Raw genomic sequence first — 23,771 nt, 5'->3', positions numbered from 1 at the left:
GCCCTTCTGTTGCCGAGGCCTCCCATCTCCATCCCCTGATCTGGATCACACATAATAATAATAATAATAAATCCCCAAATAAATCATGGAGGTAAAGGAGCTCTTTAAGCTTTTAAATACAGACTGATAAAACATTAAATATGAGCACATCGTACCGTCCATATCATCGACTCCATCTGTCTCCTTCTTCACCTTCTTCTTCTTTTGTTTCGGTGCAGGAGCGTCTACTGCAGAAGTAAATTACAAAGAGCTTCAGTACAAATACGAAGGGTGAATATTCTTCATCAGAAGTCCACACTCACCGGTTGTGTCTTGACTTCACGTGTCCACGAATCACAAAAAAAGAAAAAAGCGAAAGGGAGGAGTTTAGTTTGACTCTTTAACGTAACGTCACAGTAGCTGATAGAAATAACAACTTTCTCGTACCTGGACATGGTGGGAAGCGCTCGCAGGTCCTCGCTGAAGACACAGAAACACACTAATTTTAGTTTTAAGTCAGCAGGAAAGCAGTTTTTAAGCAGCATCAAAGTGAATTTTTGTGAAAGTTCTTCCAAACCGACCCACGAACAACAACAAGTTACCACATCAGCCACTAAGGATTAGTAGAATCTGATTGGTTTACAGTCTAAACACATTAACAAATAGCCTCACTCAATATCAATAAGGTGTGATCCACAGAAAGTAATTTGACAAATTACACACCTGAGATAACATTCAGACTGAATCAGACAACATTCAAACCTTACCGTCATCTTTCTGGCCATTTCACCCAAGAATCAACAACGACCGAGCGAGGCGACACATAACTTGCCGACCGTTAAATCCTCAGCTAAATCATGTGTGCATTCATCTGCAGGACCGAGGATTACTCGGGCAGAGGTCAGACGATTCAAGCCTTCTTTTAAACTCCTCGAGAAGCGGAAGAAGCAGCGGCAGCGGCGTGAGGATTTGTGTGAGTAAAACGTAAATGACGTAAGTGGTTTAATGTTTCTGCTATTTGTTATTCCTCCCTAGAGTCAGACTACTTCTAAAGTATTTTATAGGTTTTCAATGGAGAACTCTACATAAATAATAATATTGTTAGATATTCAACTAACACTCATGTAAAACAGGGTAAAGCAGCGATTCCTAATATTTAGGAAGTTAAACTGACATAATTCATTCATAATCGACGTAAAGTTTTATAGAGCTGAATAAAACAGATGTATATGTTTTTACTTTTTAATCCTGAGAAGATAAAGCCAGTGGTTTTCTCAACTTGGACTAAAAAATGTAAGGAAACTAACTGATGACTATTATTTTCCAGCCTATCTTGTCTGTAAATGTCATAAAACTGTAAATATCATGAATGAATCTGATTTAAAAAACCTGGAATAAACTATTTCTTTGGCATTCATCGCGTCCTAATCGTTTAATCGAGTAAACAGGTGGAATAATTATTCAACAAACTGTAAGTGGATGTTATTTACTAACCTGTGGAAGAGGCGGAAGCTCCCTGGTCCTCATTTTCTAAACATTATCAGAGATAAAAACAAATAAATTAGTCCTAACATTAACTCATACATAGTGAAATAAAGATTTACAGAAGATTACACCAAATTACAGCCTATAATAAAGGCTTTCTGACCTCCCTAATGGAGATTTTTAAGTAATATCAGATTGTTTTGTTAGCTAAATAACACTTAAGCTAGCCTCATAAACAGCCGTTATTTATTAAAATACGCACCTTTGAGCCTCCTGTATCCATACTTCGACATTAAAAATAAACCCACACCTTTAAAAAAATTAATAAAGTTAAATCATATGCAGCAGAGAAGCATATTTTAACAACTATAACGGTTTAAAAGCGAGTAAACCGTTACTTTTACTGTTATTTGTTTACTCTCTGCGGACGCACAGCCGTTACCCGGAAGTACTTACGAGAAGAGTAACCGACTTCCGGCGTCTTCAGAATAAAAGCTCACACACGTGTAAATTAGAATTAGTTTATTAATTTCACAATTATTGGTACAAACATTAAAATGCCACTGCTTTGGTTGCAATTTTAGAAAAAAAACAAAAGATTTTAACCGCATTTCTTTTGTGAAATGATGAATTTTGGCAAGGAACAAAACATCTACCAAGATTTAAAAAAGACGCATTCTAATGTGTAAACATCAATTAACATGTTTTGTTCAATTTAAAGCAGAAAAACACATTTTCTTTTGTAATTTAAACATCGACTAGGTCAGAAAAAGGCGCTATTTACCAAAATGGTCCCAAACTTTTTGTCTTACAACTAGTTGAAGGAAAAAAACTGACATTATTAGAGATTTCTTTGGGCTTGAGTCCAGTTTCGTGTCATCTTCAGTGATTTGAAGCGACTTAAAGCACATCACAGACAATAACCATATAAATATTTAGATGTTTAACGCTCTGCTCCCCTCAAACATGCAGTTTTGGACATAAAAACTGATTTTCTCCTGCATCATGATTCAGTGGTGGGTCGTATCCAGCTGGCAGGGACCCACTGAGGCTCATCCTGCGCCTTCCTCACTGCCGTCAGCAGCTGGACGCAGGAGTCCTGCAGCTCGTCGTTGACGACCACATGATCGAAGAAGTGCTGGTAGTGGGACTCGATCTTGCGGGCGGATTCCTCCATCTCCTGGAAGTCTTCATCCTGTTGGAGGAAACCAAAGAGTGACGTCTCTTTTCATTGCTTTCATTTTAATGTTTTTAAAAGTTGTTTTCATCTGGTCTGTGGCCTTACTTTAAACGGTCGGTTGACGTAGTAGTTGGTGATGATGTACGAGTCCTGTCTGGTCTCTCTGAGGCGCTCCATAGACGGAGGCTTCACATAGATGACGTAGGCCCTCAGCTCGTGGGTCCTCACTGCCTGGATGGCCTGAAGAGAGAAATAAAATCACATAGAAGCAGTTCCACTTCTAAAAACAAACTGATCTTGGACAGTAAGTAGTTGCGCTGGACGTACGTTTGGCTCGATGTCAACGACGCAGATCTTTCCGGCGTTTAAAACTTCCCTCACAGACTCGATGCTGGTGCCGTAAAGATTCCCTTTGTACTCCCCGTACTCCAGAAACCTGTCAGACATAAATATACCGGTGAGGAGTTGGACTGTGATGTGAAATAAAAAATAAAACAGACTCATAAAGAGGAGCTTTGTCAGATTCACCTGTTATTATAAACCATGTTGTCAAAGATTTCTCTGCTGGTGAAGTAATACTCTCTGCCGGACTCCTCGTATCCTCTGGGTGCTCTCGTTGTGTCTGTTAAAATACAAAATAAACACATATTACTTCTCATTAGTCATCGTAGTTTGCTTTAAAGTGCTGCAGTAAAATGTTTAAAACATACGAGGTACAGCTCCCTGGAAGACGTTGGGGTTCATCTCAATCAAGCGCCTCCTGAGTTCATTGACCCCGACACCAGACGGACCTGAACAGAGAGCACCTTTCAGTTTTAATTCTATTTAACGGAATATTTTCTGTGTGAAACTAAAACACAGATTATATGCTGCACCGGTGAGGGCGATGAGGCGGTGTGCGTCCTGCGGGTGGCGCTGGTAGCGCACCACCTCCTCGTAGGGGCTGTTGAGGGCGCTGGAGCAGCTGCTGGGACAGCGGGTGTGGCAGGACGGCTGGGTGGTGCTGTGAAACCGCCGCCGACACAGACGCATGCTGCGCCTGAAGCCCGCTGACGGAGAACACCACATGAAAGGATGTGACTGACTCGAGCAGTAATCACAACTAAACTAAAAATTAAATAAAAGTCAAGAAGAAGAAGATTTACCTAAATACATTCCTTCAATGTTGCTGCTGAAGTCATCCTCCTCTGGGTGGAGAGACACGTAGATAACACATGGAGACAAATGTAGGAAAGGTAAAATATATTAGACACAGACACAAGGCCACACAGTCTTTGCTACCGGGCTGTGAGGAGGAACACAGGACAAACGTGACGTCTCCTGGATCAAAAAATTGCTGTTATTAAAGGAAGTAACCCTCCACACCAGCAGGTGGCAGTATTCTGTATTTATTATTAAAAAAGGGGAAACAGGAAGCGCTACTATTAACTAGGAGGCTAGGAAGATCTATTTTCTCATGCACAAAGCTGCAGAGTAGCCCTGACTGTCTACTATAGCTGTAAAAACACCAAACCCTAAATTTCCCACAATGCAACACTCCAACAGTACTTTCAGAAATCTAAATAAGCAAAAACCAATTAAAATTTTGTCTCCCGTTCATAAAAACACAAACATTTTCGGGTTTTCTCACCGTCTCTGAGCTCGTCTGACATTTCCCGGTCGGACGGCAGGAAAAAAACACAAAAAAAGAAATGTTTCTGACGACAGGAGACGCTCTGAACTCAGAGACGAAGCCGACTAAATCAGCAAAGACTTACCTACCAGATTCAAACGCCTCCTCGTCTGCCGCGGAAGAAGAATAAGAGAAAAACAGAGATTAAACACAAAGAAGATTAAATAAAAACAAAGCAGTGAAGGGATGAAGATTTACCTGCTTCGACGCACTTCTCATCAAGGGCCATCATGTCTTCCTCTGTGGGCGGAAAAAGTAAAAAGTCAGATGTGGAATAAAAACCTTTAAATAAAAACACAGTGACCTTCTCCTCACCTTCTTCTACGGTGCTCACTTCAGAAAGCAAAGCAAAGAAAGGAAAACTGTGATCAAGGGGGATTTAAAGTCTGAGAGCGCTTCAAGAAAAACCTGAGTGGACTCACGGGTCTGAACGCAGGGGTGAGGCTGGTACGGCTGAGACCACCAGAACTCCCTCTGCTTCCTGTCCAGCCACAAGAGGAGAACAAAGTGTCCGTCACAAGCTTGCACCGACACGTAAAAGCAGCAAACTTTGTCCCACTGACCGTCTGAGCAGGCTGGTGGAGGGGATGAGGCCGGCGCAGGCGGCGTCGCTGGGCAGCTTCTTAGCCTGCCACCAGAGCGCGTCCGTCTGGTCCACGATCTCCAGGACGTCGCCCTTTTTGAAGCTCATGCCGGCGTCGGCGCAGGGGATGGTGGGGTCCTGCTGGGGGCTGTAGTCGGTCATGGCCCGCACGTACATCTGAAAACACCAGAGGTTAGTTTATTACGATGTTTCTGTGAGTGAAAGAGAAAAGGAGGAGGATTTACCATCGTCTGGTTGTGGACCGGCCGCTCTGTGATCGGGACGACCTTGAACATGATTGTTCCATGAGAGCGAGCTTGCTGAAAGAAGAAACGTGGACTCATTAGAATATTAACAACTTATCATACACTTTAAATATAATTATTCAGCAGCCAGACACCCACCACTACTTGGATAACTTGCTCAGGCTCCATGCCGTCCACAGGAAAACCATTCACCTCTATGATCCTGTCCCCTGCATGGAGCAGACCTAAAAGTAATTTAAAAAAAAGTCTTTATTTGACATCTTATCGCCTCATGTGTAAAGTTTCTGCAGAACAGAGTGTCAGTCAGGTCTCACCGCTTCGATCGGCCAGCCCTCCATGAATCACCCGAGCTACAAAGATCTCCCCCGTGATCTCGCTTCTCTTTATAGTCGCTCCCTACGAGAGAGAGAGAGAGATGAAAGCACAGAGAATGAATAAGTAAAACAGTCGAAGGGTCAAATCGAACCGTGCGTGAAGACAAATCGAAGTGATGGAGGGCAAATGAAACGAGATCGGAGAGAGAGGCTGAGCTCGGGCCAAAAGGGAAGCGACACAGATGAAAGGAGAGCAGAGCTCCGAGGTCCTGAGATGGAAATGGATGAAATGCAACAAAAAGAAAAGTCAACTACCACTGAGTGTGTTTGCAGGTTAGCCTCTCTTGATAGGACCAAACAGGTCCAGTCTTTGTCCTCTCTCACGTCGCCTTCTTCCTCTTCTTCTTCTTCTTCTTCTGGTTCGTCTCCTCCGGTTCATCCAGCAGCCCGTTGGTGAGATCACGAGTGGACACTTCCACATCCGAGTGGCGGTGCTTCTTCTTTGGCCCGTTTTTAGTCTTGGCTCGTGGAGATGCATGGCCGGACACAGACGTACAGCTGGTGGCCTTGGAGGTGGAGGGGGCGTCCAGGGAGCTGCTGAACGAGCTGGAGGAGGAAGAGAGCGAAGGGAGGGAGGGGATGGAACATCTGGACTGGTGAGTCAAAGACGGACGCTGCCCTCCTGGTTTCGGGGAGTTGTCCTGCTCGCCGTCTGCAGCCTTCACGCTGCCGGTCTCCGTCCTGCTGGCCGCCAGCAGCGTCTGCAGCCGCTCCACCACCTCCGCGAGGAGGACCAAAGCCTGCGAGTTGTCCTGCACCGTCTCCGTCATGCGCTCCGTGGCGGCCGCCATCTTCTCCCCGAGGATCTTGATGTCTCTGGTGCTGCTCTCCATGGAGCTGGCGGCCAGCTGCACGGTCGTCCTCAGCTCGTCCAGGCTCTCCTGCTTGGCGAGCTCCACGGGGGGGACCTCCAGGACCCGGTGGCGTCGCATGGGGCTCGGGGGGGCCGTGCGGACGCGAGGGCTTTGGCCTCGAAGCCTCGGAGACAAGCCTGGCTGGAGGTAGTCATCGATGCTGGAGCAGTAGGGGACGCTGAGATGGGGAGGAGACGCGGTCCACGCCGTCTTAGCGGACTGTCCTGCATCATCCCCATCTGCACTGTCCAGCTCTTCAACGATGTTGTCTCCAACGAGAAAACAGAGATTATTAATCCATGAAATGATGAATGAATGATAGATGAAGAGAGCACAGTGATGAGGAATCAACAAGGCCTCCAAGAAATCTTTTGGGAAACCTTTTCTTTTCTTACCAATCAGGACGGAGCCGTAGACCGAAGGAGCGGATCGGTTCAAGCTTTGCTTCCAGAGCAGGTCGCTGTAACAAACCCGACACTGGCTCATGGCCTCGCCGCCGCAGCACGACTGACAGCTACTCATCGGGTGATATCGAGGAGGAGGAGGATGAGGGTACGGCCGAGCAGCTGCTTGGTGACACAGCTGCTCGGTTGGAGGGTAGCTGCCCCTCCGAGCGCCACACCCCCTCGATGAATCCTTCACATGGAGGCTCTGACTTCCAGGAGCGAGGAGGCTAAAGGCTTCCCCTCGATGGAGCCTCTGACGGGTCAGACTCCTCAGAGTGGCCCAGTGACTGGAGCTTTTAGCTCTGGGAGGGGAAGCGGCGCAGCGAGGAGGCAAGACGCCGCGGTGCTCGCAAAGCTGTGAGACAACAGAGTCACAAACCGACCGACACCTGTAGCTTCAACGGACAATTATTATCTGGTCTCTGTTGGAGTCAGCTGTCCGTTCCAATTGGAGAAGATGATTTAACTTGTGTACTCACCAGAGGCTGTTTGTTCTTGACCAGGCAGACGATCCTGGTGGCCTCCTCGTCCTCCGGCGCGTCGTCCGGCATCGGCGGCAGCTCGGGCTCGAAGTCCTTCTGGGCCACCGTGTCATGAGCCGAGAGCAGAGCCTAGGAAACAGAAAGAGGAGGAGGACGAGGAGGAGGAGGAGGAAGAGGAGGTTGTTTTTGTGCCTTTTTCACCAAAAACAATTAGTATGCATGTCTTCTTACCTGCAGGTGTGGCTGCCGCAGGAGTCGATACAGCTCCCTGGCGTCTTCAGAGCAGCCTGGTAGCGCTCTGATGTCTATCAGCAGCTGCACACAAACAACTCATTCACAAAAGATTCTACATGACGTGAGAAATTATTATTATTATTATAATAAAACAACAAACCTGAAGAGAGAGTCCTGAGGCGTAGTCCAGAGCCGGGGCCGGTGAGTCTCTCTGGTGCCTTTGAAGACACTCGTAAACCTGAAAGAAAGTCACGATTTAATGAGCTCACACGTTTATCTTCACGTGGTCTGACGCCGTTATCAGTTTTGAGACAAACAAACAGAGACGGGATTATTTCCAGACCTTGAGCAGCGACTGGAGCCAGGAGGCGTTCAGGAGCCCGTGAAGAACCTCGGCTCCGTCGATGTCCCGACTCACCGACTTCCTCACCTCCTCGATGACGTCTGCCAGGATCTGACGCAGACCTGCAGCACAGAGGAGAAGACACGAGCGTGAGCAGGAAGCAGAACCGAGTGAGTCGATAACGAGGCCGAGCGGACACTGACCGTGTTCTCCGAGCTCGCAGTACGGGTTTAACACCTGAGCCTCCACCGCCTGCCTCATGGTCCCCCCGACCTTTGACCTCAACCACCTGCTGACCGATTACCAGGACAGGATGCGACGCGGAGATGATCCCTGTAAATACTGAAAACACAACTCCTCCTCCAATTAACCTGCAAAAAGAGCGGCGCCTGATTTGCAGCTTTGATGAGAAAGACTTAAGAGTGATTTAAAGTTGCCGGATCGGAACAAAACCTTGGTCTTTTCTATTTAAATCAGCCTCTAAGCTGCAGCAGGTCTTAAAATAAATGAAAAATGCTCCTAACTTTAGTCTCTTTAAACTTTTCATCATATTTAAGGACGGTTAAGTCGTTTTTTAAGGATCAGCTTCCTGTGTGCAGGTTTCTAATGACGCACAGTGAAGCTGAGGCCCTCCTGCTCATTTTATGTTTTCTCCAGTATAATCTAGTCGTGCAGCAGCAGCAGTGGGATCAGGTGAAGTCTCTGCTCCATCAGTGTGAACGGGGTCAGGGGTTAGTGGCACACTTCACGGCAGCTTGCAAGAGCAACCGTGGAGTAAACGCAGAGATGTGCAGGCGTTAATCTGCACCGAGCCACCGGGAGGAAACGAAACGCCGCTCGGACTAACGCCAGGCTCATTTGTAGAGGAAATAAATGTGTCTTCATGTCTCCGGTCATGACAGAGAAGATGTTTAAGAAGACAGAGAGCCTTTCTGGTAGATGTTTGTAGTTAAAGAAGAGGATGAACCCTGTGGCCTCCTCCTCTGAGCTCCTCAAACAAATATCTACTTCCTGCCTCTTTACCTTGACCCCTGCAGCCTCAGTGCGTCCTCCAGACGTTCTCCAGCACCTCCTGCAGGTTCCAGCTCCAATGCAGATGCAGGGAAATGTAAATATGACGGGGAAATATATCCACGGAGACTACTCGCTCTCATCAGGGCTAGAGGAAAAAAGAGAGAGAGAGAGAGAGAGAAAGAGAGAGGGCTGTAATCTCTCCCGATCCCACTTAATCCCGAGGCAAGTGAGCCGCCTGCCTCTGGCCACCGGAAGCCTGGTTGGCTGCTGCAGAGCCGCCAAATCTTCTTAACTCTTTCAGCCGTGAGCGGCACGCAGGAGACGGGCTGATGAGAAGGGAGGAAAAGAAAAAGGAAGGTGTTACTTCAAAGAGACGAGAGGAGGAGACGTCCTCGGAGCTAATCTGCCTCAGCAGCTGGAGTTCATGGAGAACAATCTTCTCTCCTTCTTAACTAAAACAAAAACCTGGTAATTGGAGCAAAATCCCAATCTGAAAAGTCTTAAGACGCCTTACTGGACCCAAAACACTCAGATTATCTCTTTGCACATGACACACACAAAAAAAACCCTCTCCAAACATACGGGGCTGATTATCGCCTTGGCTCAAAGCTGAAAAAGAGCAGAAACAAAAGAGGATTTATTAGAACTCTGACCTGTCTGCAATTAAAAATGAACTTTAAATCCAAACAATGTGCATTTGCTCTAAACATACCTGATTAGAGACGAAGGAAAAGCATCAAAACTTGATCTAAATAATCAGAATATGAAGACACGAAGGTGCAGAGAGGCTACGCTAGCAGCTACATGCTAAAATTAGCAAGATAGCATGTTACTAATTAGCACCAAACACAAAGACAGCTACATACATATATATTAATGTCATTGTATTTGGTTAAATTAAAAGTTTTGTCTTCTTGTATGAGCAGGATAAACAAATTACCATTGATAAATCAGCCAGAACATTATGACTACTTACAAAAGGGATTTAGGATCACTGCTTCAGTCAGTTGGTGGGATATTTCAGGGGAACAAGTGATGTTAGAAGCAGGAAAATGTTCAAGAGGATGCATTTGAGAGACTTTGATGAGGACCAAACTGTGGTAGCTCCACAACTGCAGCTCTCGTGGGGTGTTCCTGGTCTGCAGCGGTCCAAGGAAGTAGAAGAGATGAACTATGTAGGCTTCCAAGAAGAATATTTCATCGTGTTGTTCGCTTCACATGTTGCTGGTTTTAATGTTGTGGCTGATCTGTGGTAAAACCTTCTACGTACAGTGAGGAAAATGTAAAGAAACAACATATTTGTCTTTTTAAGTGACAGAAAAAATAAGGAAACCCATCTTTTAAACTATTTTAGAAGGGATACACTGAAAATTTTTAAATGAAAATGCACTTTTGGGCCATTTTCGGCCGAAAATTGCTGTGGTTGTTGCTTGCACGTGTTGTTTTGGCGATAAAAGTCCAAAAATTTTCGGCCGAAAACCGAAAATGCACTTTAGGCCGAAAATTTATCGCCGAAACAGGATGTTGTGATGGTGCAAGCAACCAAAAAAATGGCCAAAAATGGCCCCAAAGTCAATTTTCGGCCGAATATTTTCAGTGCATCCCTAAAATTTAGCTTCAAAAACACCCAATAAATATGAATCGATTACTCTGCAGACGCCACAAAACAAACAGTGGAGCAGACGACGCTGCCATCAAACACGTTTATTGCCCTTTGTATTTATTTTATAAAGGTACAACACGAGATGTGGAAGTCAGCGAGTTAAAACTCCACTCCGGTCATTTATTTTTGTTTTTATTTTACACACACATTTGATGCAGCAGCACGAGGTACAGTCAGTGAACCAGTCAGCGAACCAGTCAGTCACAGGGATTAAAACATGAACCAGTTAATGAGTCAGTTGGTGCACATTACAAACATTACAATCAGTTCTGCAAGTCAGTTTTAAGGAGCAGCAGCGTTCAGGTTTCAAGGCAGAGTCTCGTCAGTAAAACACAAACTTAAAGTCTCAGGTTTGCAAATTGATTTGTCACCGTTTTCTTTGCACATTTTTACAGTTTTTGAATTGTAGCGTCACCTGTGATGAGCAAAAAACAAAACAAAAAAACTAAAGCTAGCAGAGGTATTAAAAAAAGAATCCGCTCTTAAGCTCTTTCATTATTGCCCGACTGTAAACGGTTTTTAAAAAAAGAACAGTATTAACAGATGGTGTGCAGATTTGAACCGGCGGCGTTTGCGTCGAGCTGAAACGATTTTATTCAAATTTGACCTTCTGCACCGATTATTTTTTTGCAGTAAAATGAAAACAGAGGCTCTTAACATCCACCCTCCTTCCACAACGTGAGCACAGATGGAACGAAGGTGACGCTTTAGGGATGAAATATAAAGAAAATCCTCCAGCTTTCGCGAAAAACTAAAGTTTGCAGATGCATGTTTCGACTAGAAAGACTAGAAGAATGTGTTTTAATACCGCTTTGAATCTTCTGATGCCCTGCAAGCTGCCCCAAGAGCCTTTTATTGTAATTAACCGATAAATGTGGGCACCAGAAACACTTCTCACGGTAGGTGCATTCCTTCAAAACCGCTCTTGGAAGAGAAGAAAACTTTGCAGGAAAGCAGCTCGCTAGTTTAAACCGACGCCGAACGAACGAACGACCAGCGAAAAAAGCTACAGCTTCCGACCAGCAGGTGGCAGTAGTCTGTATTCATCATGGGAAAAGGGGAAACAGGAAGAGCTACGAACCGTTGTAAAGACACAATATCTGTGGATCTGAATGTTCAAATCAGAGGAAGATGAAAAGCTCTAAGCTGAGCAGCCAATCACACACCTCAAAAACTAGGTCTGGTGTGTAGCTGTGCTTCAGAGAATGTGTTTCCTTTCTATCCGGCTGCCTCTGAGTTAATAAGAATAACCGTTTCTTCATTTGGGACGTTCGATAACACTGTCAGGGTGTGTGCTCCGCTTGCTTTCACTCTTCTGGTGCATCATGTCGAGTTATATCCAGGTCAGTTTACATTTACCCAACGCATGCTGTGCAATTATTCTTTATACATTTATATAAATACATGTTTTTCTGTAGAAAATCTCTCTATGTGCCGCCCAGACAACAAATACTCTCTTTGTAGAAGTTCCAGGTACAGTATCGAGTCCCTGCAGGGGGCAGCGATGAGCCCGTTACAGGTTGAAGTTTGAAGTTTGAAGTGAAGAAGAGGAGTTTCAAACCGTATCGTTCGGTTTCAACAACATAAGACGTCAGTGAGGAAGATTAAAATGAAGGTACGAGAGCGAGTAAACGTCTAAAGCAGGAGAAGACGACAGGCGCTTCATCTGCTCGTCTGCTTCCGTCAAGACGTGGAAAGAGAAGTCGAGGCTCAACAGTATTCACATGTGTACCTCCACGATGAAGAGGCAGGGAAGAGGCCCTGAATGAGCAAAGAGCTCTGCAGCCTTTTCATACCGTCCTGGCGCTGGGACAGGCGGCTTGGGACGGACTCAGGAGGAAGAGGGGGAGGAGATCCTTAAGTGATCTTCTCGTGCTGGATCTGGTAGTAGCAGGCCTAGAGGAGGGAAAGACTAATCAGTTAAAGAGTCTGTGTGAGCAAAGCGAGGCTGTGTTTATGTTGTTTATGTGCGTGGCGTTACCTTGAGCGTGGTGAACATGATGCCGTGCTCTCCGTGCTGAACGCAGGGGTCCATCAGGTCCTCGATCAGACTCACCTCCGAGCCGAGGTTCCTGATTCTGAGGGCGACAAATACAAAAAATATAATATATTTCTGACCAGATCTTTTGTTTAAATACTGCGAGGGCTTCGTTTGAGTTTGCAGCGCTGACCGAGCTCGCAGCACGACGTAGAGGAAGACGGGGAAAAGGTCGTCCATCGACCACAGGAAGTCCTGCTTCAGCAGCGACTGCACCTGCTGCGTGATCTCCTCGAAGGTGAGCTGGATCACCTGCAGCTTGTCCGACGGGGTGAATGTCGTGCTGCAAGAAATTAAAAACAAAAAAACAGTTACTTTGATATATTAGATGTGTGTTTAGCCAGGAGGCGCTACATGCTACGCTGGTTTTAAAGAGGACGGAGCTCCACCTGATCTGCTGGAGGGTTTCCACTGCAGAGGCAAAGCAGGTGTCTTTGGTGCTGGACATCACCTGCAGGAGAAGACGAACGCTCACATATTAAACATTTAACTACTGCGCTATAGTATATGCAACATCAGCTGGCTTCAAGTTTACCTGCTGCTTCTCTCCCAACGATGCCGGGATGGATATCGGCCAAAACTTCCTGAAAAACCGAGACAAAACAAAACAGGAGGTTAATGATCGTTAGTTTTCTCCGTGTTCACCTGCAGCGTACGCGACGTACTGCTGGACGCCGAGGAAGGCGAGCAAGGCGAGGTCGGTCTGCTTGTTGAGGCGCAGGACACACTCCCAGTACACGTCGTCCTCCTTCTCCTTGTCCAGCGCGTAGAGGGTGAAGAGCGGCGGGTAGAGGCGAGGCAGCAGGACGGGGAGCAGCAGGCCCGAGCTGCTCACCACACGGCTGAAACAAAAAACAGAGGAAAGAGGTTAAAGGTTAAAAGGATCCAGAGCTTGACAGAAGGAGGTTTGATTTGTTGATGTGTACCCAGGTTTGGGTGAATCCAGCTGGGCTTCAGTCGTCGAGCTCGGCTCCTTCCTGTCCTCGAGGCTGGAGGTCGGCTCTGGTATTAGGCCACCCTCTTCTGGAAGATCTGGGAACAGAAATCTGCAGAAAAGATTCAATAATAATTACATCTAAATGACTTCTAGGGTTTATTTATTTCTTAGAGTCAGTGTCCTGTCTACGTACCGGACGATCTGGAAGATGCGGTTCAGGTAAGACTTGATCTCGTTGACCGCCTGAGGCAGGAGCCGACGGTTGGCTCCCACGCCCACGTAGGTCATCCTGTAGACGGCCACCAGGGTCTCCACCAGGCGGCCCAGCGGGTGGAGGGGGGTGTCACACGCCTGTTGTGGAAAGCAGCCTTGATTTTAGATTCTACAAACTAAGCCTCGGTGAAGCACGGCAGTAAAAAGCATCAGTGTCTGTTGAGCTCACCTGGATGAGGTAGAGGCGGATGCTGTTGTACCTCTCCATGTTGATGAGCCCTTCGTGCTGAGGGATGACCTCCAGACTCTCCAGCGTTCGGCTGTGACTCCGAGACAACATCTCCAGACTTGGGACACACAAACAGACGTTTATATCACTTGGTTTGTTTGCTAGCAGGAGACGCTAAGCTAAACGGAAACCGTCCCACCTGTCGTGGATGTGCTGCCGGCTGGTGGTGAGGGCCACGGCGATGTTCTCCCAGGCCTTGGAGTTCTCGCCCCGTCCCGGCGCCTCGCAGCCCAGCTGGCTCCAACACTCCTCGAACACCGCCTGCCACTTATCCTCGGCGCTCACGCACAGACGACCCAGCTTCCTGCAACAGAATCCACAAACAAATCAGACTCAAACGAAGCTTTTTTTTTTCCCCCATCAACGTCCCGACTGGATGTGAGCTTACACGGCTCGCGTCTTGTCCTTGTCGTTATCAAACAGGTGAGGTTTGAAGTAGGAGCCCGTCACTTTGAGGCCGGTGCCCCACTCGCCGCTAAAGGAGCCCTCCAGGTAGTCGCCGTTCGCCATGGTCAGCACGCCCTGACGGAGAACACGTTTTAATACGAGCGTCTTCTTTAATTCTAGAGGTTTAAAAAAAATAAAACCACCTTTCCACTGAGGGTCCAGTCGTCGGAGAACTCCCCTTCATACGTCGTGTCGTCCTCGGACAGAAGGATCCCAGTCCCCTTGAGACGGAAGAAACAAACAAACTGAGTCACGTCTTTCTAATTTCCTCTCCAACAAGTATAAAACAACTCCTGATGGATTATGATCTGATTAACAGCGATTCATTCGTTGCAGCGTGTTTTGATTAAATGAACTCCTGCAACCCATCATTTTATAACGGGAATTGTTGCCTAATATGAGACAGAGGAAATATTTAAAAGTTCATTTAGGGTTTAAGTGTTAAAATAAGCTGAAACTATTGATCTGTGGACGCTGGGAACTGAAGTTTGTGTGCTGTAAAGTGCACGGAAACAGCTTTTTCCTTATTGCCTGTGCAGCGTTGGGCTCCTTCATTTCCTTCCAGACCTTTAAAGTCTTAATTTTCCTCCTCATCTTTAGGAATTTAATCAGGTGGAGGTCAGAGAGGTTGATTCAACATCCTGAACTCGCTGAAAAGTCTGCGACAGAGGTCTGACTGGTGCCAAAAAAGCATCAGCTCACCGTCATCTTATTGTCTTTAAAGGTTCCTTCGTAGTACAGCCCGAACTGGGTGACGACGACCCCGGTGCCCTGCCGCAGATGGTCCTGCCACATGCCCATGTACTTTTCTCCTCTGGAAATAAAAAGACACGTTATCTTATATTCTTAAATCAGTAAAAGCTGTGGAGCCGCCGGTAGAGGAGCCTACTTTGTAATGTCGTCGAAGACCCCGTAACCCGTCTTCTTGTCCTGCAGCCACTGGCCGATGAAGACGCTCGGGGAGGAGGTGTTGAGCTTGCCGGTGCGCAGCATCCCGTGGCCGTGTCGCATGCCGTCCTGGAAGGATCCGTCGTAGACTTCACCGCTGGCGTACCTGCAGCCAGACGACGACGGCGGGCGTTTCACTCAAGTCTTGAAAGGAATGAACCGCGTGAACATTAACGCAGACTCACCTGTACGTGCCCAGGCCGTGCATCTTGCCGTCTTTCCACTCCCCTTGATAGTGGTCGTTCTTGTTGAGCGTCTTGTTCGGAGCCACAAACTCGCCAAAGCTGCAGAAGCACATTAATACGTGAGAGGATAACTCAGCTGAACACACACAGGATGACAGCTTACGAGGAACTCACCCGTCTTCCAGACCGTTCCTGAACGCCCCCGTGTATATTCTCCCATCAGCCCATTTTAAAACTCCTCTGACAAACAAAAGAAATGACTTGAGTTAGAAATATTTAAATTACCGATAAATAGAGGTGCAAGCGTTCGCATCCAACCTGCCGTTGGGTTTCCCGGCGAGCCAGCGCCCCTCGTACGTCGCCTCCTTCAGCCGCCCGTCCTTATAAAAAGTGTAGGAGGCCGTCCTGGACGCGGGAGGCTCCAGCTTCTGCGCCGCGTCCTGCCCCGCTCCACTCAGGGCCTGGTCCACCGCCTGGTTGATGGAGCGAAGCCACTTGGCCTAAGAAGGAACAAAGAGCCACTTTAAGGTGAGCTCCCTCCAAACGTTTTGCAGTTTCGCAGAATCGTAGGATTGAAAGTTTCACCTTCTCCGTGGAAGACGAGGCCAGCAGGGTGAACGTCTCCTCTGGGGCGATCACCTTTAACCCGTATCTACACAAAGACACGCTTAATTAGACGGATAAATTAAAAACTGAGAGACAAGACAGCTGCTAACTAAACTAAACTCACAGTCCAGAGTCTTCCTCCGGGATGGGCTCCACCCACAGCGTGGCCAACGGGAAGATGTGATGGGTGGAGAACTGGAGGAAGGAGGAAAAAGAGGAGAGAGGAGCAAAGTGTGTTTAATCATCCTGCGTTTAAGGCTCGATCGGCTTGGTTAATATAAAATACATTTAAAAGACATTCACAGAGAGTGTCTTTTCCTCCCGTCAACAGAGTCACACCACGAGACGCTGAGGACAACCACAGTCTCTAGGTGTCAGTTACACTTTATTTTTTTATTTATTTTTAAAGACACGTCTAGCTTCTATGAACGACGATGAAAACAAGCACAACTGAAGGTACAGTTGGGGAGTAGGGGAACCAAAATGTGCAGGACGACTACGGGACTGGTGCAGACTAGAGAGGACGGGGGACAAACAGGAAGGGGGGAGACAGAGGGGAAGGAAACTGCTGAGGAGAAGTGAAACAGAAACTGTTGGTGTTTATTTGCAACAGTGAAAAAAAATAAACCAAGGCTTCACGAGGAATTAACTTGAAAATACATCAGAATGTTTATTTGATGTTTTAATTTTAATTTAAATTTGCAATGAGACCAAATGAAAAACAAGGAAAGACTTGGTTAGAGTCAACTCCTCCTCATAGACAGTCTACCACGGAGCAGGCAGGGGGGAGGAGGTGGGGGGGAGGAGGTGGGGGGGGGGGTTATAGTTATGATATGTTATTTATGATTCCAAAGTGAAAGACAGAAGAAGAAGAAGAAGAAGAAGAAGGAGGAGGACTAGGAGGAGGAGGAGGAATAAGAAGAAGAAGGAGGAGGAGGACTAAGAAGAATGAGGAGGAGGAGGAAGAGGACTAAGAAGAAGGAGGAGGAGGAGGTGGAAGAGGACTAAGAAGAAGGAGGAGGAGGAAGAGGACTAAGAAGAAGGAGGAGGAGGAGGAAGAGGACTAAGAAGAAGGAGGAGGAGGAGGAGGAGGAGGAGGAGGAAGAGGACTAAGAAGAAGGAGGAGGAGGAGGAGGACTAAGAAGAAGGAGGAGGAGGAGGACTAAGAAGAAGGAGGAGGAGGAGGAGGACTAAGAAGGAGGAGGAAGAGGACTAAGAAGAAGGAGGAGGAGGAGGAAGAGGACTAAGAAGAAGGAGGAGGAGGAGGAAGAGAACTAAGAAGAAGGAGGAGGAGGAGGAAGAGGACTAAGAAGAAGGAGGAGGAGGACTAAGAAGAAGGAGGAGGAGGAGGAGGACTAAGAAGGAGGAGGAGGAGGAGGACTAAGAAGGAGGAGGAAGAGGACTAAGAAGAAGGAAGAGGAGGAGGAGGAGGAGGAGGATGATAAAGATAAAGAAGACGGATGCAGATGAGGAATAAGAAGAAAGGAGGAAACAAAAGAATTACAGGAAGAAGAAGTGTCGGAAGGAGGAGGATGAAAAAGATGAAGATGAGGATGACGATGATGAAGGTGATGTCTCTGTGCTGCTGGCTGAATACTTACTAGATTCTTACAAGGCGCCACGCCCTGACAGCACGGAGGCAAGCACACACAAACGCTTGAAACACACCAGGTTACACTGTCTGAAATATGGTGGCTTCAAAAAAGTGAAAGAGGGGAAGGCGTGACGGGACAGTGTGTGTGTGTGTGTGTGTGTGTGTGTGTGTGTGTGTGAGAGAGAGGGGCTGACCTGAGCGTGGACCAGGGCGTCGTTGAAAAGGATGAACCAGTTGACGGAGAACCTCCCGGCGTTCTGCAGCGTCAGAGCTTTGTTGCTGCTCTCGCAGATCAGGCGGCGGTGAGGCTTCCTCAGGGAGTCCTGGGACCGAACAAGGACCCCATTCATCACTACGAGGCACCACGGGACACCCCCGGGGGACGCCGGAAAAAGAAAAACTCAACGAACTTACCGTCATCTTCCCGGGGAAGCTCTTCCAGAAGTGAAAGCTGTACTCGGCCTCTTTCCTTTTCCTCTTCAGCTGCTGATCCAACGACTCAAACTTGGAGCAGCCGTCCTGGAGCTTCTGGTAGTCGCCGGAGCTCTGACGACGAAAAAATGACAACGAATCAGTCAGTAAAGAACAAAAGCGATGTTTAAATGTGCTGGGCTGCTTTTCAACCCACCACCTCGAAGCAGGTGGCCAGCTTGAGAAGCACTCGGGCGTATTCGTGAATGTGGCGAGTCGGGAGGTAGAAGAGCGCCGCCAGGAGGTCGGCCATGGGCGGGTTCTCCTCGCTGCACTCCGTCAGCCTCTGGAGGAGCTCGGGACTCTTCCCAAAGAAGTCGCTTAAAGGAAATAATCAGTAGCCGGTTAGTTTAAATTTATGTTTTGAGCTGATGTAAAAGAGAGAGAGAGAGTACTCACAGGGACGGTTTGGTGAGAGTCTGGAAGCCTCCCATCACCTGGAAGTTCCCCACGGCGCTGCAGTAGCTTAAAAAAAATAAATAAAAAAGAGACGGGACGTTACGACGGAGCCGGACAGGAGCAGTGAGTACAGTGAGGAGTACGACCCGTGAGTACGTACTCGTGGTAGGAGTCGACGAAGATGCCGGTGTGGTCGAGGATGAGCAGGTTCTTGACCTCGCGGCCGCGGCGCAGGCTGGCGGTGAGGCTGGCGGCGTGCTGCCCCGTCAGGTGGCACAGGAGGCTGAAGCGGCCCGCCAGCACCTGGAGGAGGTCGAGGAGCACGGGGCCGAGGGTGGAGCTCAGAGACTCTGGAGGGAGAAGACGGGGGTTAAAATAAAGAGAGAGGTGGATTTAAAGTCGTCCTCGCTTTGTTGTCGTCGTTCCTACCGAGCTCCAGCAGGGGGCGTACGATCTGCGACTTGATGTTACACAGCTTGCAGTAGAGCTTCCTCTCGGCCGACGCCAGCTCGTGGAGGCTGGCGATGAAGCCCATCACGTTCCGGTCCGAGAGCGCCACGCAGCGACGGCCGCCGGCAAACACGCTGCTCACGTAGCCCAGCTGAAACAAAAAATAAATAAACATTAGCGGGGACGTTGAACGCCTCCAACAGCGAAAAATAAAATAAAATCCTTACGTTCATGCAGAAGGGAAGCAACACAGGCTGCTGGGTGTAGCCTCCTCCTCTTCCTCTCCCCTCCTCTTCCTCTCCGTCATCCTCCTTGCCGTTGCTCTCCTCCTCCTCCTCCCCCTCCTTCACCTGCTGCCCGCTGTAGTAAATGATGGGCTGGATGCAGTCGCCGTCCGCTAGCAGGACCGTGTGCCTCTCTCCGGCGCTCACGTCCCACACCCGGATCCCCTCCGACAGCTGGACCAGGGACATTGTCAAAAACATGAACATCTAGTTTTTATTTTTATGTGTGTGTGTGAAGCAGGAGGCTGGTCTCCTCACCTTGGCGAGGCGTGGGACGGTGCTCGGCGACTCCATGTGCCCGAGCTGCCCCGAGCTGTTGCTGCCCCATGAGAACACCTGGAAAATTCAGGAAACACCGTCTCACAACTTTGGTTCCTACCCCTAAAGTCACTGCTTTAAATCTGGACGGGTGCTGGAGTTGCCGACTGACCTGAGACTGAGCAGTCAGAGCGAGGGAGTGGTGGGCGCCGGCCGCCACCCGCACCACCTCCTTATTGTTCAGACTCTTGATGCAAAGAGGCTGCAGCCTAAAAACAAAAAAACGACGCTTGTTAAGAGACAAACAAAAAGAAAACCACACAATCCCGAGGCTACTATGAGTTGCGTCCTACCTGGCGAGGTTGTCCCCGTGTCCCAGCTGCCCCTGCTCGCCGTGGCCCCAGCTCCACACCTCCGTCTGCAGGGTGGGCAGCACCTCCTGCGCCTCGGGCACGGCCCCTCCCAGCGGGGTGAGGGCGACGGCGCGCATCCTGGGGCGACCGGCTTTCCTGAGCAGGCGCGGGGACACTGAAACGGGACGGACATTTATGCTTAAAAAGACGTATTTTTTTTAAGGTGGTAATGTGTCGTATGGAAGCACAGAGACAACAGCCAGCGGCTTTAAAAAACACAAACGACGAGAGGAAACCTGGAGGCAGCAGACGGAGCAAACAATGACACCACAAATAATAGATTTTAAAAAAGCCAAACACACTTTGAACAGGTCTTTCTGGGTGTGCAGGTTCTGGCTAACGGTCCACAGCACTTCCTTTTTAAACCTAACTTAGATAAATAAAACGACAGACGAGAGAAAGCACTTCTGTCAATCTATTTTTAATACTTCCCATCTTTACACAGAAGCTTTTTCCAGACTCCCTCTCTCTTTTAATCAAACTGAAACCTTTGTTCTACTCTGTTAAATCTGCTAAATCCTCCTGCGCCCTCCTGATCAGGTAACGAGAGTCTGAACGTGTCTCTTTTTTAATTCATTTAGATCCAAAACATCAACGTTTGAAAAAAATGAAAACACACAGAGGTCATGCAACAAAGCCGTGCACACAAGCTCTGTCACACGGACGAACGTGGAGGTGCACAACGCGCGCAAGGCGTACTTACGCAGCAGGGCATAGGAGGAGGATAAGAGGTGAACAGCGTATCTACCCTGAGAGAGGAGTCCCGGCAGAGAGAGGCGGCGCCGCAGACCCTCGGCTTCCTCCTCGCGGATGTCCCCCGTGCTGGAGCTCTTCTTCCCCTGCATGGAGTCCTCCTGCCGCACGCGCTCCGCGGTGTTGTCGCCCGCCACGGGGACGGCGCCGGCGGTGAGCCCCGCCGACCTGGAGGCTCCGGAGGGCAGGTAGAAGTTCATCATCTTCTTCAGGGACAGGGCCTCGTAGGTGGAGGCGACCCGCTCGCCCACTGCGGAGGCGCAGGAGGAGACCAGGTTGTTGAGCGCCGAGGTGGGGGCGGAGGAAGGCTGGAAGACAGGTTATCATTAAAATCATCCTTTTTTAAAAATGACTAGTTTCTACGCCGTCCCGCTCACCAGCAGAGTGTGTAACCCTCCTGCCGTCGTCTTGGCTTCTGCCTGCGTGTTGTCTGACAGTTTCTTCAGGTAGTCTTTCACCGCCTGCTCGTCTGGATAAAGTGAACTCTTTGCCCCGACAACAGCACCGCTCCCGCCTTTAGACTGAGCCGAGTCTGAAGCCGGGAGCACTCCGTTAGCCAAAGACGCTTCCCCTTTCTCAGAGTCCTGAGGGTTGGACGGGTCAGAGGTGGAGTCTGCACCTTCTTCATGTGCAGAAGGGGATGTTGAGTTTAAGGTGGAGGTGTGGGAGGGAAGGACTGGCTCTGATGGGGATGTTTTGAGCCCTTGCGTAGGAGCAGGCGCCTCCAGCCGGCTCTCGTCCTCCGTCAGCTCCACACCAACGGGGCAGTAGTGGCTGTCAGAGATGATGACGTGGTCCTCTTTGTCTGTCATGGTGTAGAGCAGCTGATTACACTGACCACACTTGTCCACAGGCGGTCGCTGGACGTCCTGAGGCCCCAGGCAGCGCACCAGAGCCAAGCTGTGCGAAGCCCCGCAGGCCACCTGTAACACGTGTCTGCCCGCCAAGTGTTCCACCTTCTGTGGTTTCCAGACAGGGAACGCGGTAACGTTGAGGCCCAGCTGGCAACCGCTGCCCCAGGCCCACACCTCCCGCTGCACCGTCAGCGCCAGCGTGTGCTTCTCCCCGCAGGCCAGCTCCAGCACGGGCACCGTCTGCGGAGGCCTGGTATCGGAGTCCACCACGGCCACCGGCGTCGGGTTGGGGACGGTGCTGAGGCCAGAGAGGCCGCACTGTCCGGCGCCGTTGTCCCCCCACATGTGGACGCCGCCGTCCTCCGTCACAGCCCCGCTGTGGAAGCTTCCAGCCGCGACCGACACCACGCGCTGCCCACTGAGCGCGCTCTCCACGGTGGGTTTCGCCACCTCTGGCACTTGACTCTGCTTCCATGGCAGCTCCCCAAAACTGTACACCTGTCCTCCTGAAGTGGAAATAACAGCTTTGTATGTCTTGTCATGTCTCAAATGAAATAAAACCAATAATATAATTTTACCTTCCAGCAGCAGGACGCCGTGTCGTGTACCCAGAGCCACCTGAAGGACGGGCCGGGGCAGGAGCAGCCTCTCTGGGGTGATGCTGTACACGTAGCCTTTCCAGGTGTGGAGCAGGCCTCGCTCCCCGCCGTCAACCTCCCCAGAGCTGCTAGAAAATAACAAGAATTTACAAACAAGAAAGTCTGAAATGTGTTTTTTTTCTTTTTGCTTACAAGACTAATTTAAAAGCAGGAGCACTGCAGACTACAGCTGATTCAAGCAGACAGATCTGAGAGCGAGGCGTGTGGGCGGCTGACGAAGCACAGCAGAAGTGGTCAAACTTCTTCGACACTTGGCCCGAGCTGCGTCCCCACTCTCCTGTGCAGCGTCACAACTGAACAACAGAGGTTTTGTGGGTGAAAGCAGAAGTGAGAACAGCTCCGACCGTAGGCGATGTCACATGGCGATCACGTCCAGCCAGCCAGCCAGCCAGGCGAAACAGCATGAGCAGCATAATCCTCTTTGAGTCAGACCTACCTCTTCCTCTGGGTTTCCATCAGTGGGCTTTATTTCTCCACCAGCAGCATGTCGGACTCTGGACTCTTGCAGATGTGGCACCTGAATGCAAACCTGCAATCCAAAAGCAAACACATGAGCAGCTGCTGTCTCCTATGTGGCTGTCATGCTGGCTCGACCTGTTCAGCTTTATAGGGGGAAAACCAGGAAGGAAACACCTGCATCAAAAAGCAACAGTTGCTGCATGTCAAAATGAAACTATAATTACTTTCATTTTCTGATTTTATTTTAATATATTTACTCCACATTCAGACTCTTTTGAATTATCTTTAAGTGTCTGACACAAAAAAAGAAAAAAATCTCTCAGAACTAACCCAGTATCCATCCCCTGACAGGTGTTTTCTACCTGCTGCTGGAAAAACGTGTTAATCTCGCTAAGCTAACCTTAGCTAATCAATCAGCTAACTAGCCTATAAGCTAGCACAAACCACAGGTGTCTCGGCTCATTTTTTCTACACAAAACGCTCATTATTTCTTACCGGCGCCGGTTCCTGTCGCCACTTCTTAAGTCGTTCGCCTAAACGGGGCAGCGACAGACACGTCCGTTGACTCGGTTAGCAGCTAAACGCCGCTGGTTGTTGATCATCTCTCAGTGTTGACACATAGAAGCGCCGCTAACTTCAAAGATCGTCTGTTAGCGCTGAGAGCCAGCGACAACAACAAGGGGCCTGCCTTAAAGGGACACAACGCATGTTTTAAAACTTCCTTCTATATATAGTGAATAATCGTGAACATTAACTCGCCAACATTCCTTATTAATCTTTACTGTCATTGCTGATTTAGTAAAAAATGTACAAATCATTCTAAACGTAAGGTTAGGATGCGACAGCGGGCTGATTTCAACAAACGACAGCAGAGTGAGACCTCTTTCGTTTTTCTCTGCTCTTCGGCGCCGCTCAGCTGCTGCTCTGTTGTTGTAACTG

The 23,771-nt window shown here is 48.7% G+C and overlaps 2 protein-coding genes and 1 pseudogene across 5 annotated transcripts in view; all 3 read right to left on the bottom strand.

Moving 5' to 3' along the window:
* LOC311509568 (transmembrane protein 237B-like) overlaps window positions 1–1,961 on the bottom strand; it is a 3,830-nt pseudogene extending 1,869 nt beyond the window's left edge. Inside the window, exons 1-6 of the transcript XR_014699906.1 lie at window positions 1,727–1,961; window positions 1,470–1,509; window positions 427–592; window positions 303–316; window positions 156–227; window positions 5–40 (exon numbers count right to left, since the gene is read on the bottom strand). The product of XR_014699906.1 is annotated as a transmembrane protein 237B-like (transcript). The remainder of the gene's footprint in view (window positions 1–4; window positions 41–155; window positions 228–302; window positions 317–426; window positions 593–1,469; window positions 1,510–1,726) is intronic.
* A 120-nt stretch (window positions 1,962–2,081) lies between these two features.
* mpp4b (MAGUK p55 scaffold protein 4b) lies at window positions 2,082–8,159 on the bottom strand (the record flags this gene model as incomplete). Its single annotated transcript, XM_084574802.1, has 21 exons — window positions 2,082–2,659; window positions 2,750–2,884; window positions 2,972–3,080; window positions 3,173–3,266; window positions 3,355–3,435; window positions 3,520–3,693; window positions 3,790–3,831; window positions 4,275–4,289; window positions 4,406–4,426; window positions 4,515–4,556; window positions 4,632–4,649; window positions 4,739–4,797; window positions 4,880–5,076; window positions 5,145–5,219; window positions 5,304–5,389; window positions 5,480–5,561; window positions 7,319–7,450; window positions 7,553–7,636; window positions 7,716–7,793; window positions 7,899–8,020; window positions 8,102–8,159. The coding sequence occupies 21 exons, from the start codon at window positions 8,157–8,159 to the stop codon at window positions 2,468–2,470; spliced, it is 1,896 nt and encodes a 631-aa protein (XP_084430928.1). The 3' UTR covers window positions 2,082–2,467.
* A 2,505-nt stretch (window positions 8,160–10,664) lies between these two features.
* als2b (alsin Rho guanine nucleotide exchange factor ALS2 b) lies at window positions 10,665–23,436 on the bottom strand. 3 transcript variants are annotated; one of them, XM_084574365.1, is made up of 34 exons: window positions 23,328–23,436; window positions 22,810–22,902; window positions 22,293–22,441; window positions 21,238–22,220; window positions 20,811–21,168; window positions 20,048–20,222; window positions 19,867–19,963; window positions 19,695–19,772; window positions 19,380–19,610; window positions 19,132–19,303; window positions 18,863–19,052; window positions 18,703–18,768; window positions 18,461–18,623; window positions 18,247–18,378; window positions 18,027–18,155; window positions 16,363–16,433; window positions 16,218–16,284; window positions 15,951–16,132; window positions 15,807–15,872; window positions 15,633–15,731; window positions 15,389–15,553; window positions 15,202–15,313; window positions 14,643–14,720; window positions 14,441–14,574; window positions 14,192–14,356; window positions 13,993–14,110; window positions 13,744–13,901; window positions 13,540–13,659; window positions 13,279–13,455; window positions 13,149–13,197; window positions 13,003–13,064; window positions 12,747–12,896; window positions 12,557–12,653; window positions 10,665–12,471 (listed from the first exon to the last, which is right to left on the bottom strand). In XM_084574365.1, exons 2-34 carry the CDS (start codon window positions 22,827–22,829, stop codon window positions 12,433–12,435), a joined length of 5,052 nt encoding a protein of 1,683 aa, XP_084430491.1. In that variant the 5' UTR covers window positions 22,830–22,902; window positions 23,328–23,436; the 3' UTR covers window positions 10,665–12,432. The 3 variants fall into 3 exon arrangements, with proteins under 3 accessions (XP_084430491.1, XP_084430492.1, XP_084430493.1); XM_084574366.1 differs by having other exon boundaries at window positions 18,464–18,623; XM_084574367.1 differs by having other exon boundaries at window positions 20,856–21,168.
* Window positions 23,437–23,771: the final 335 nt, after the last annotated feature.

Source organism: Chelon labrosus (genome assembly GCF_963514085.1).
Source record: "Chelon labrosus genome assembly, chromosome: 24".
Taxonomy (NCBI): Eukaryota; Metazoa; Chordata; class Actinopteri; order Mugiliformes; family Mugilidae; genus Chelon; species Chelon labrosus.
The sequence above is the reverse complement of the archived record's forward strand: the minus strand, read 5'-3'. Positions and strand labels throughout refer to the sequence as shown.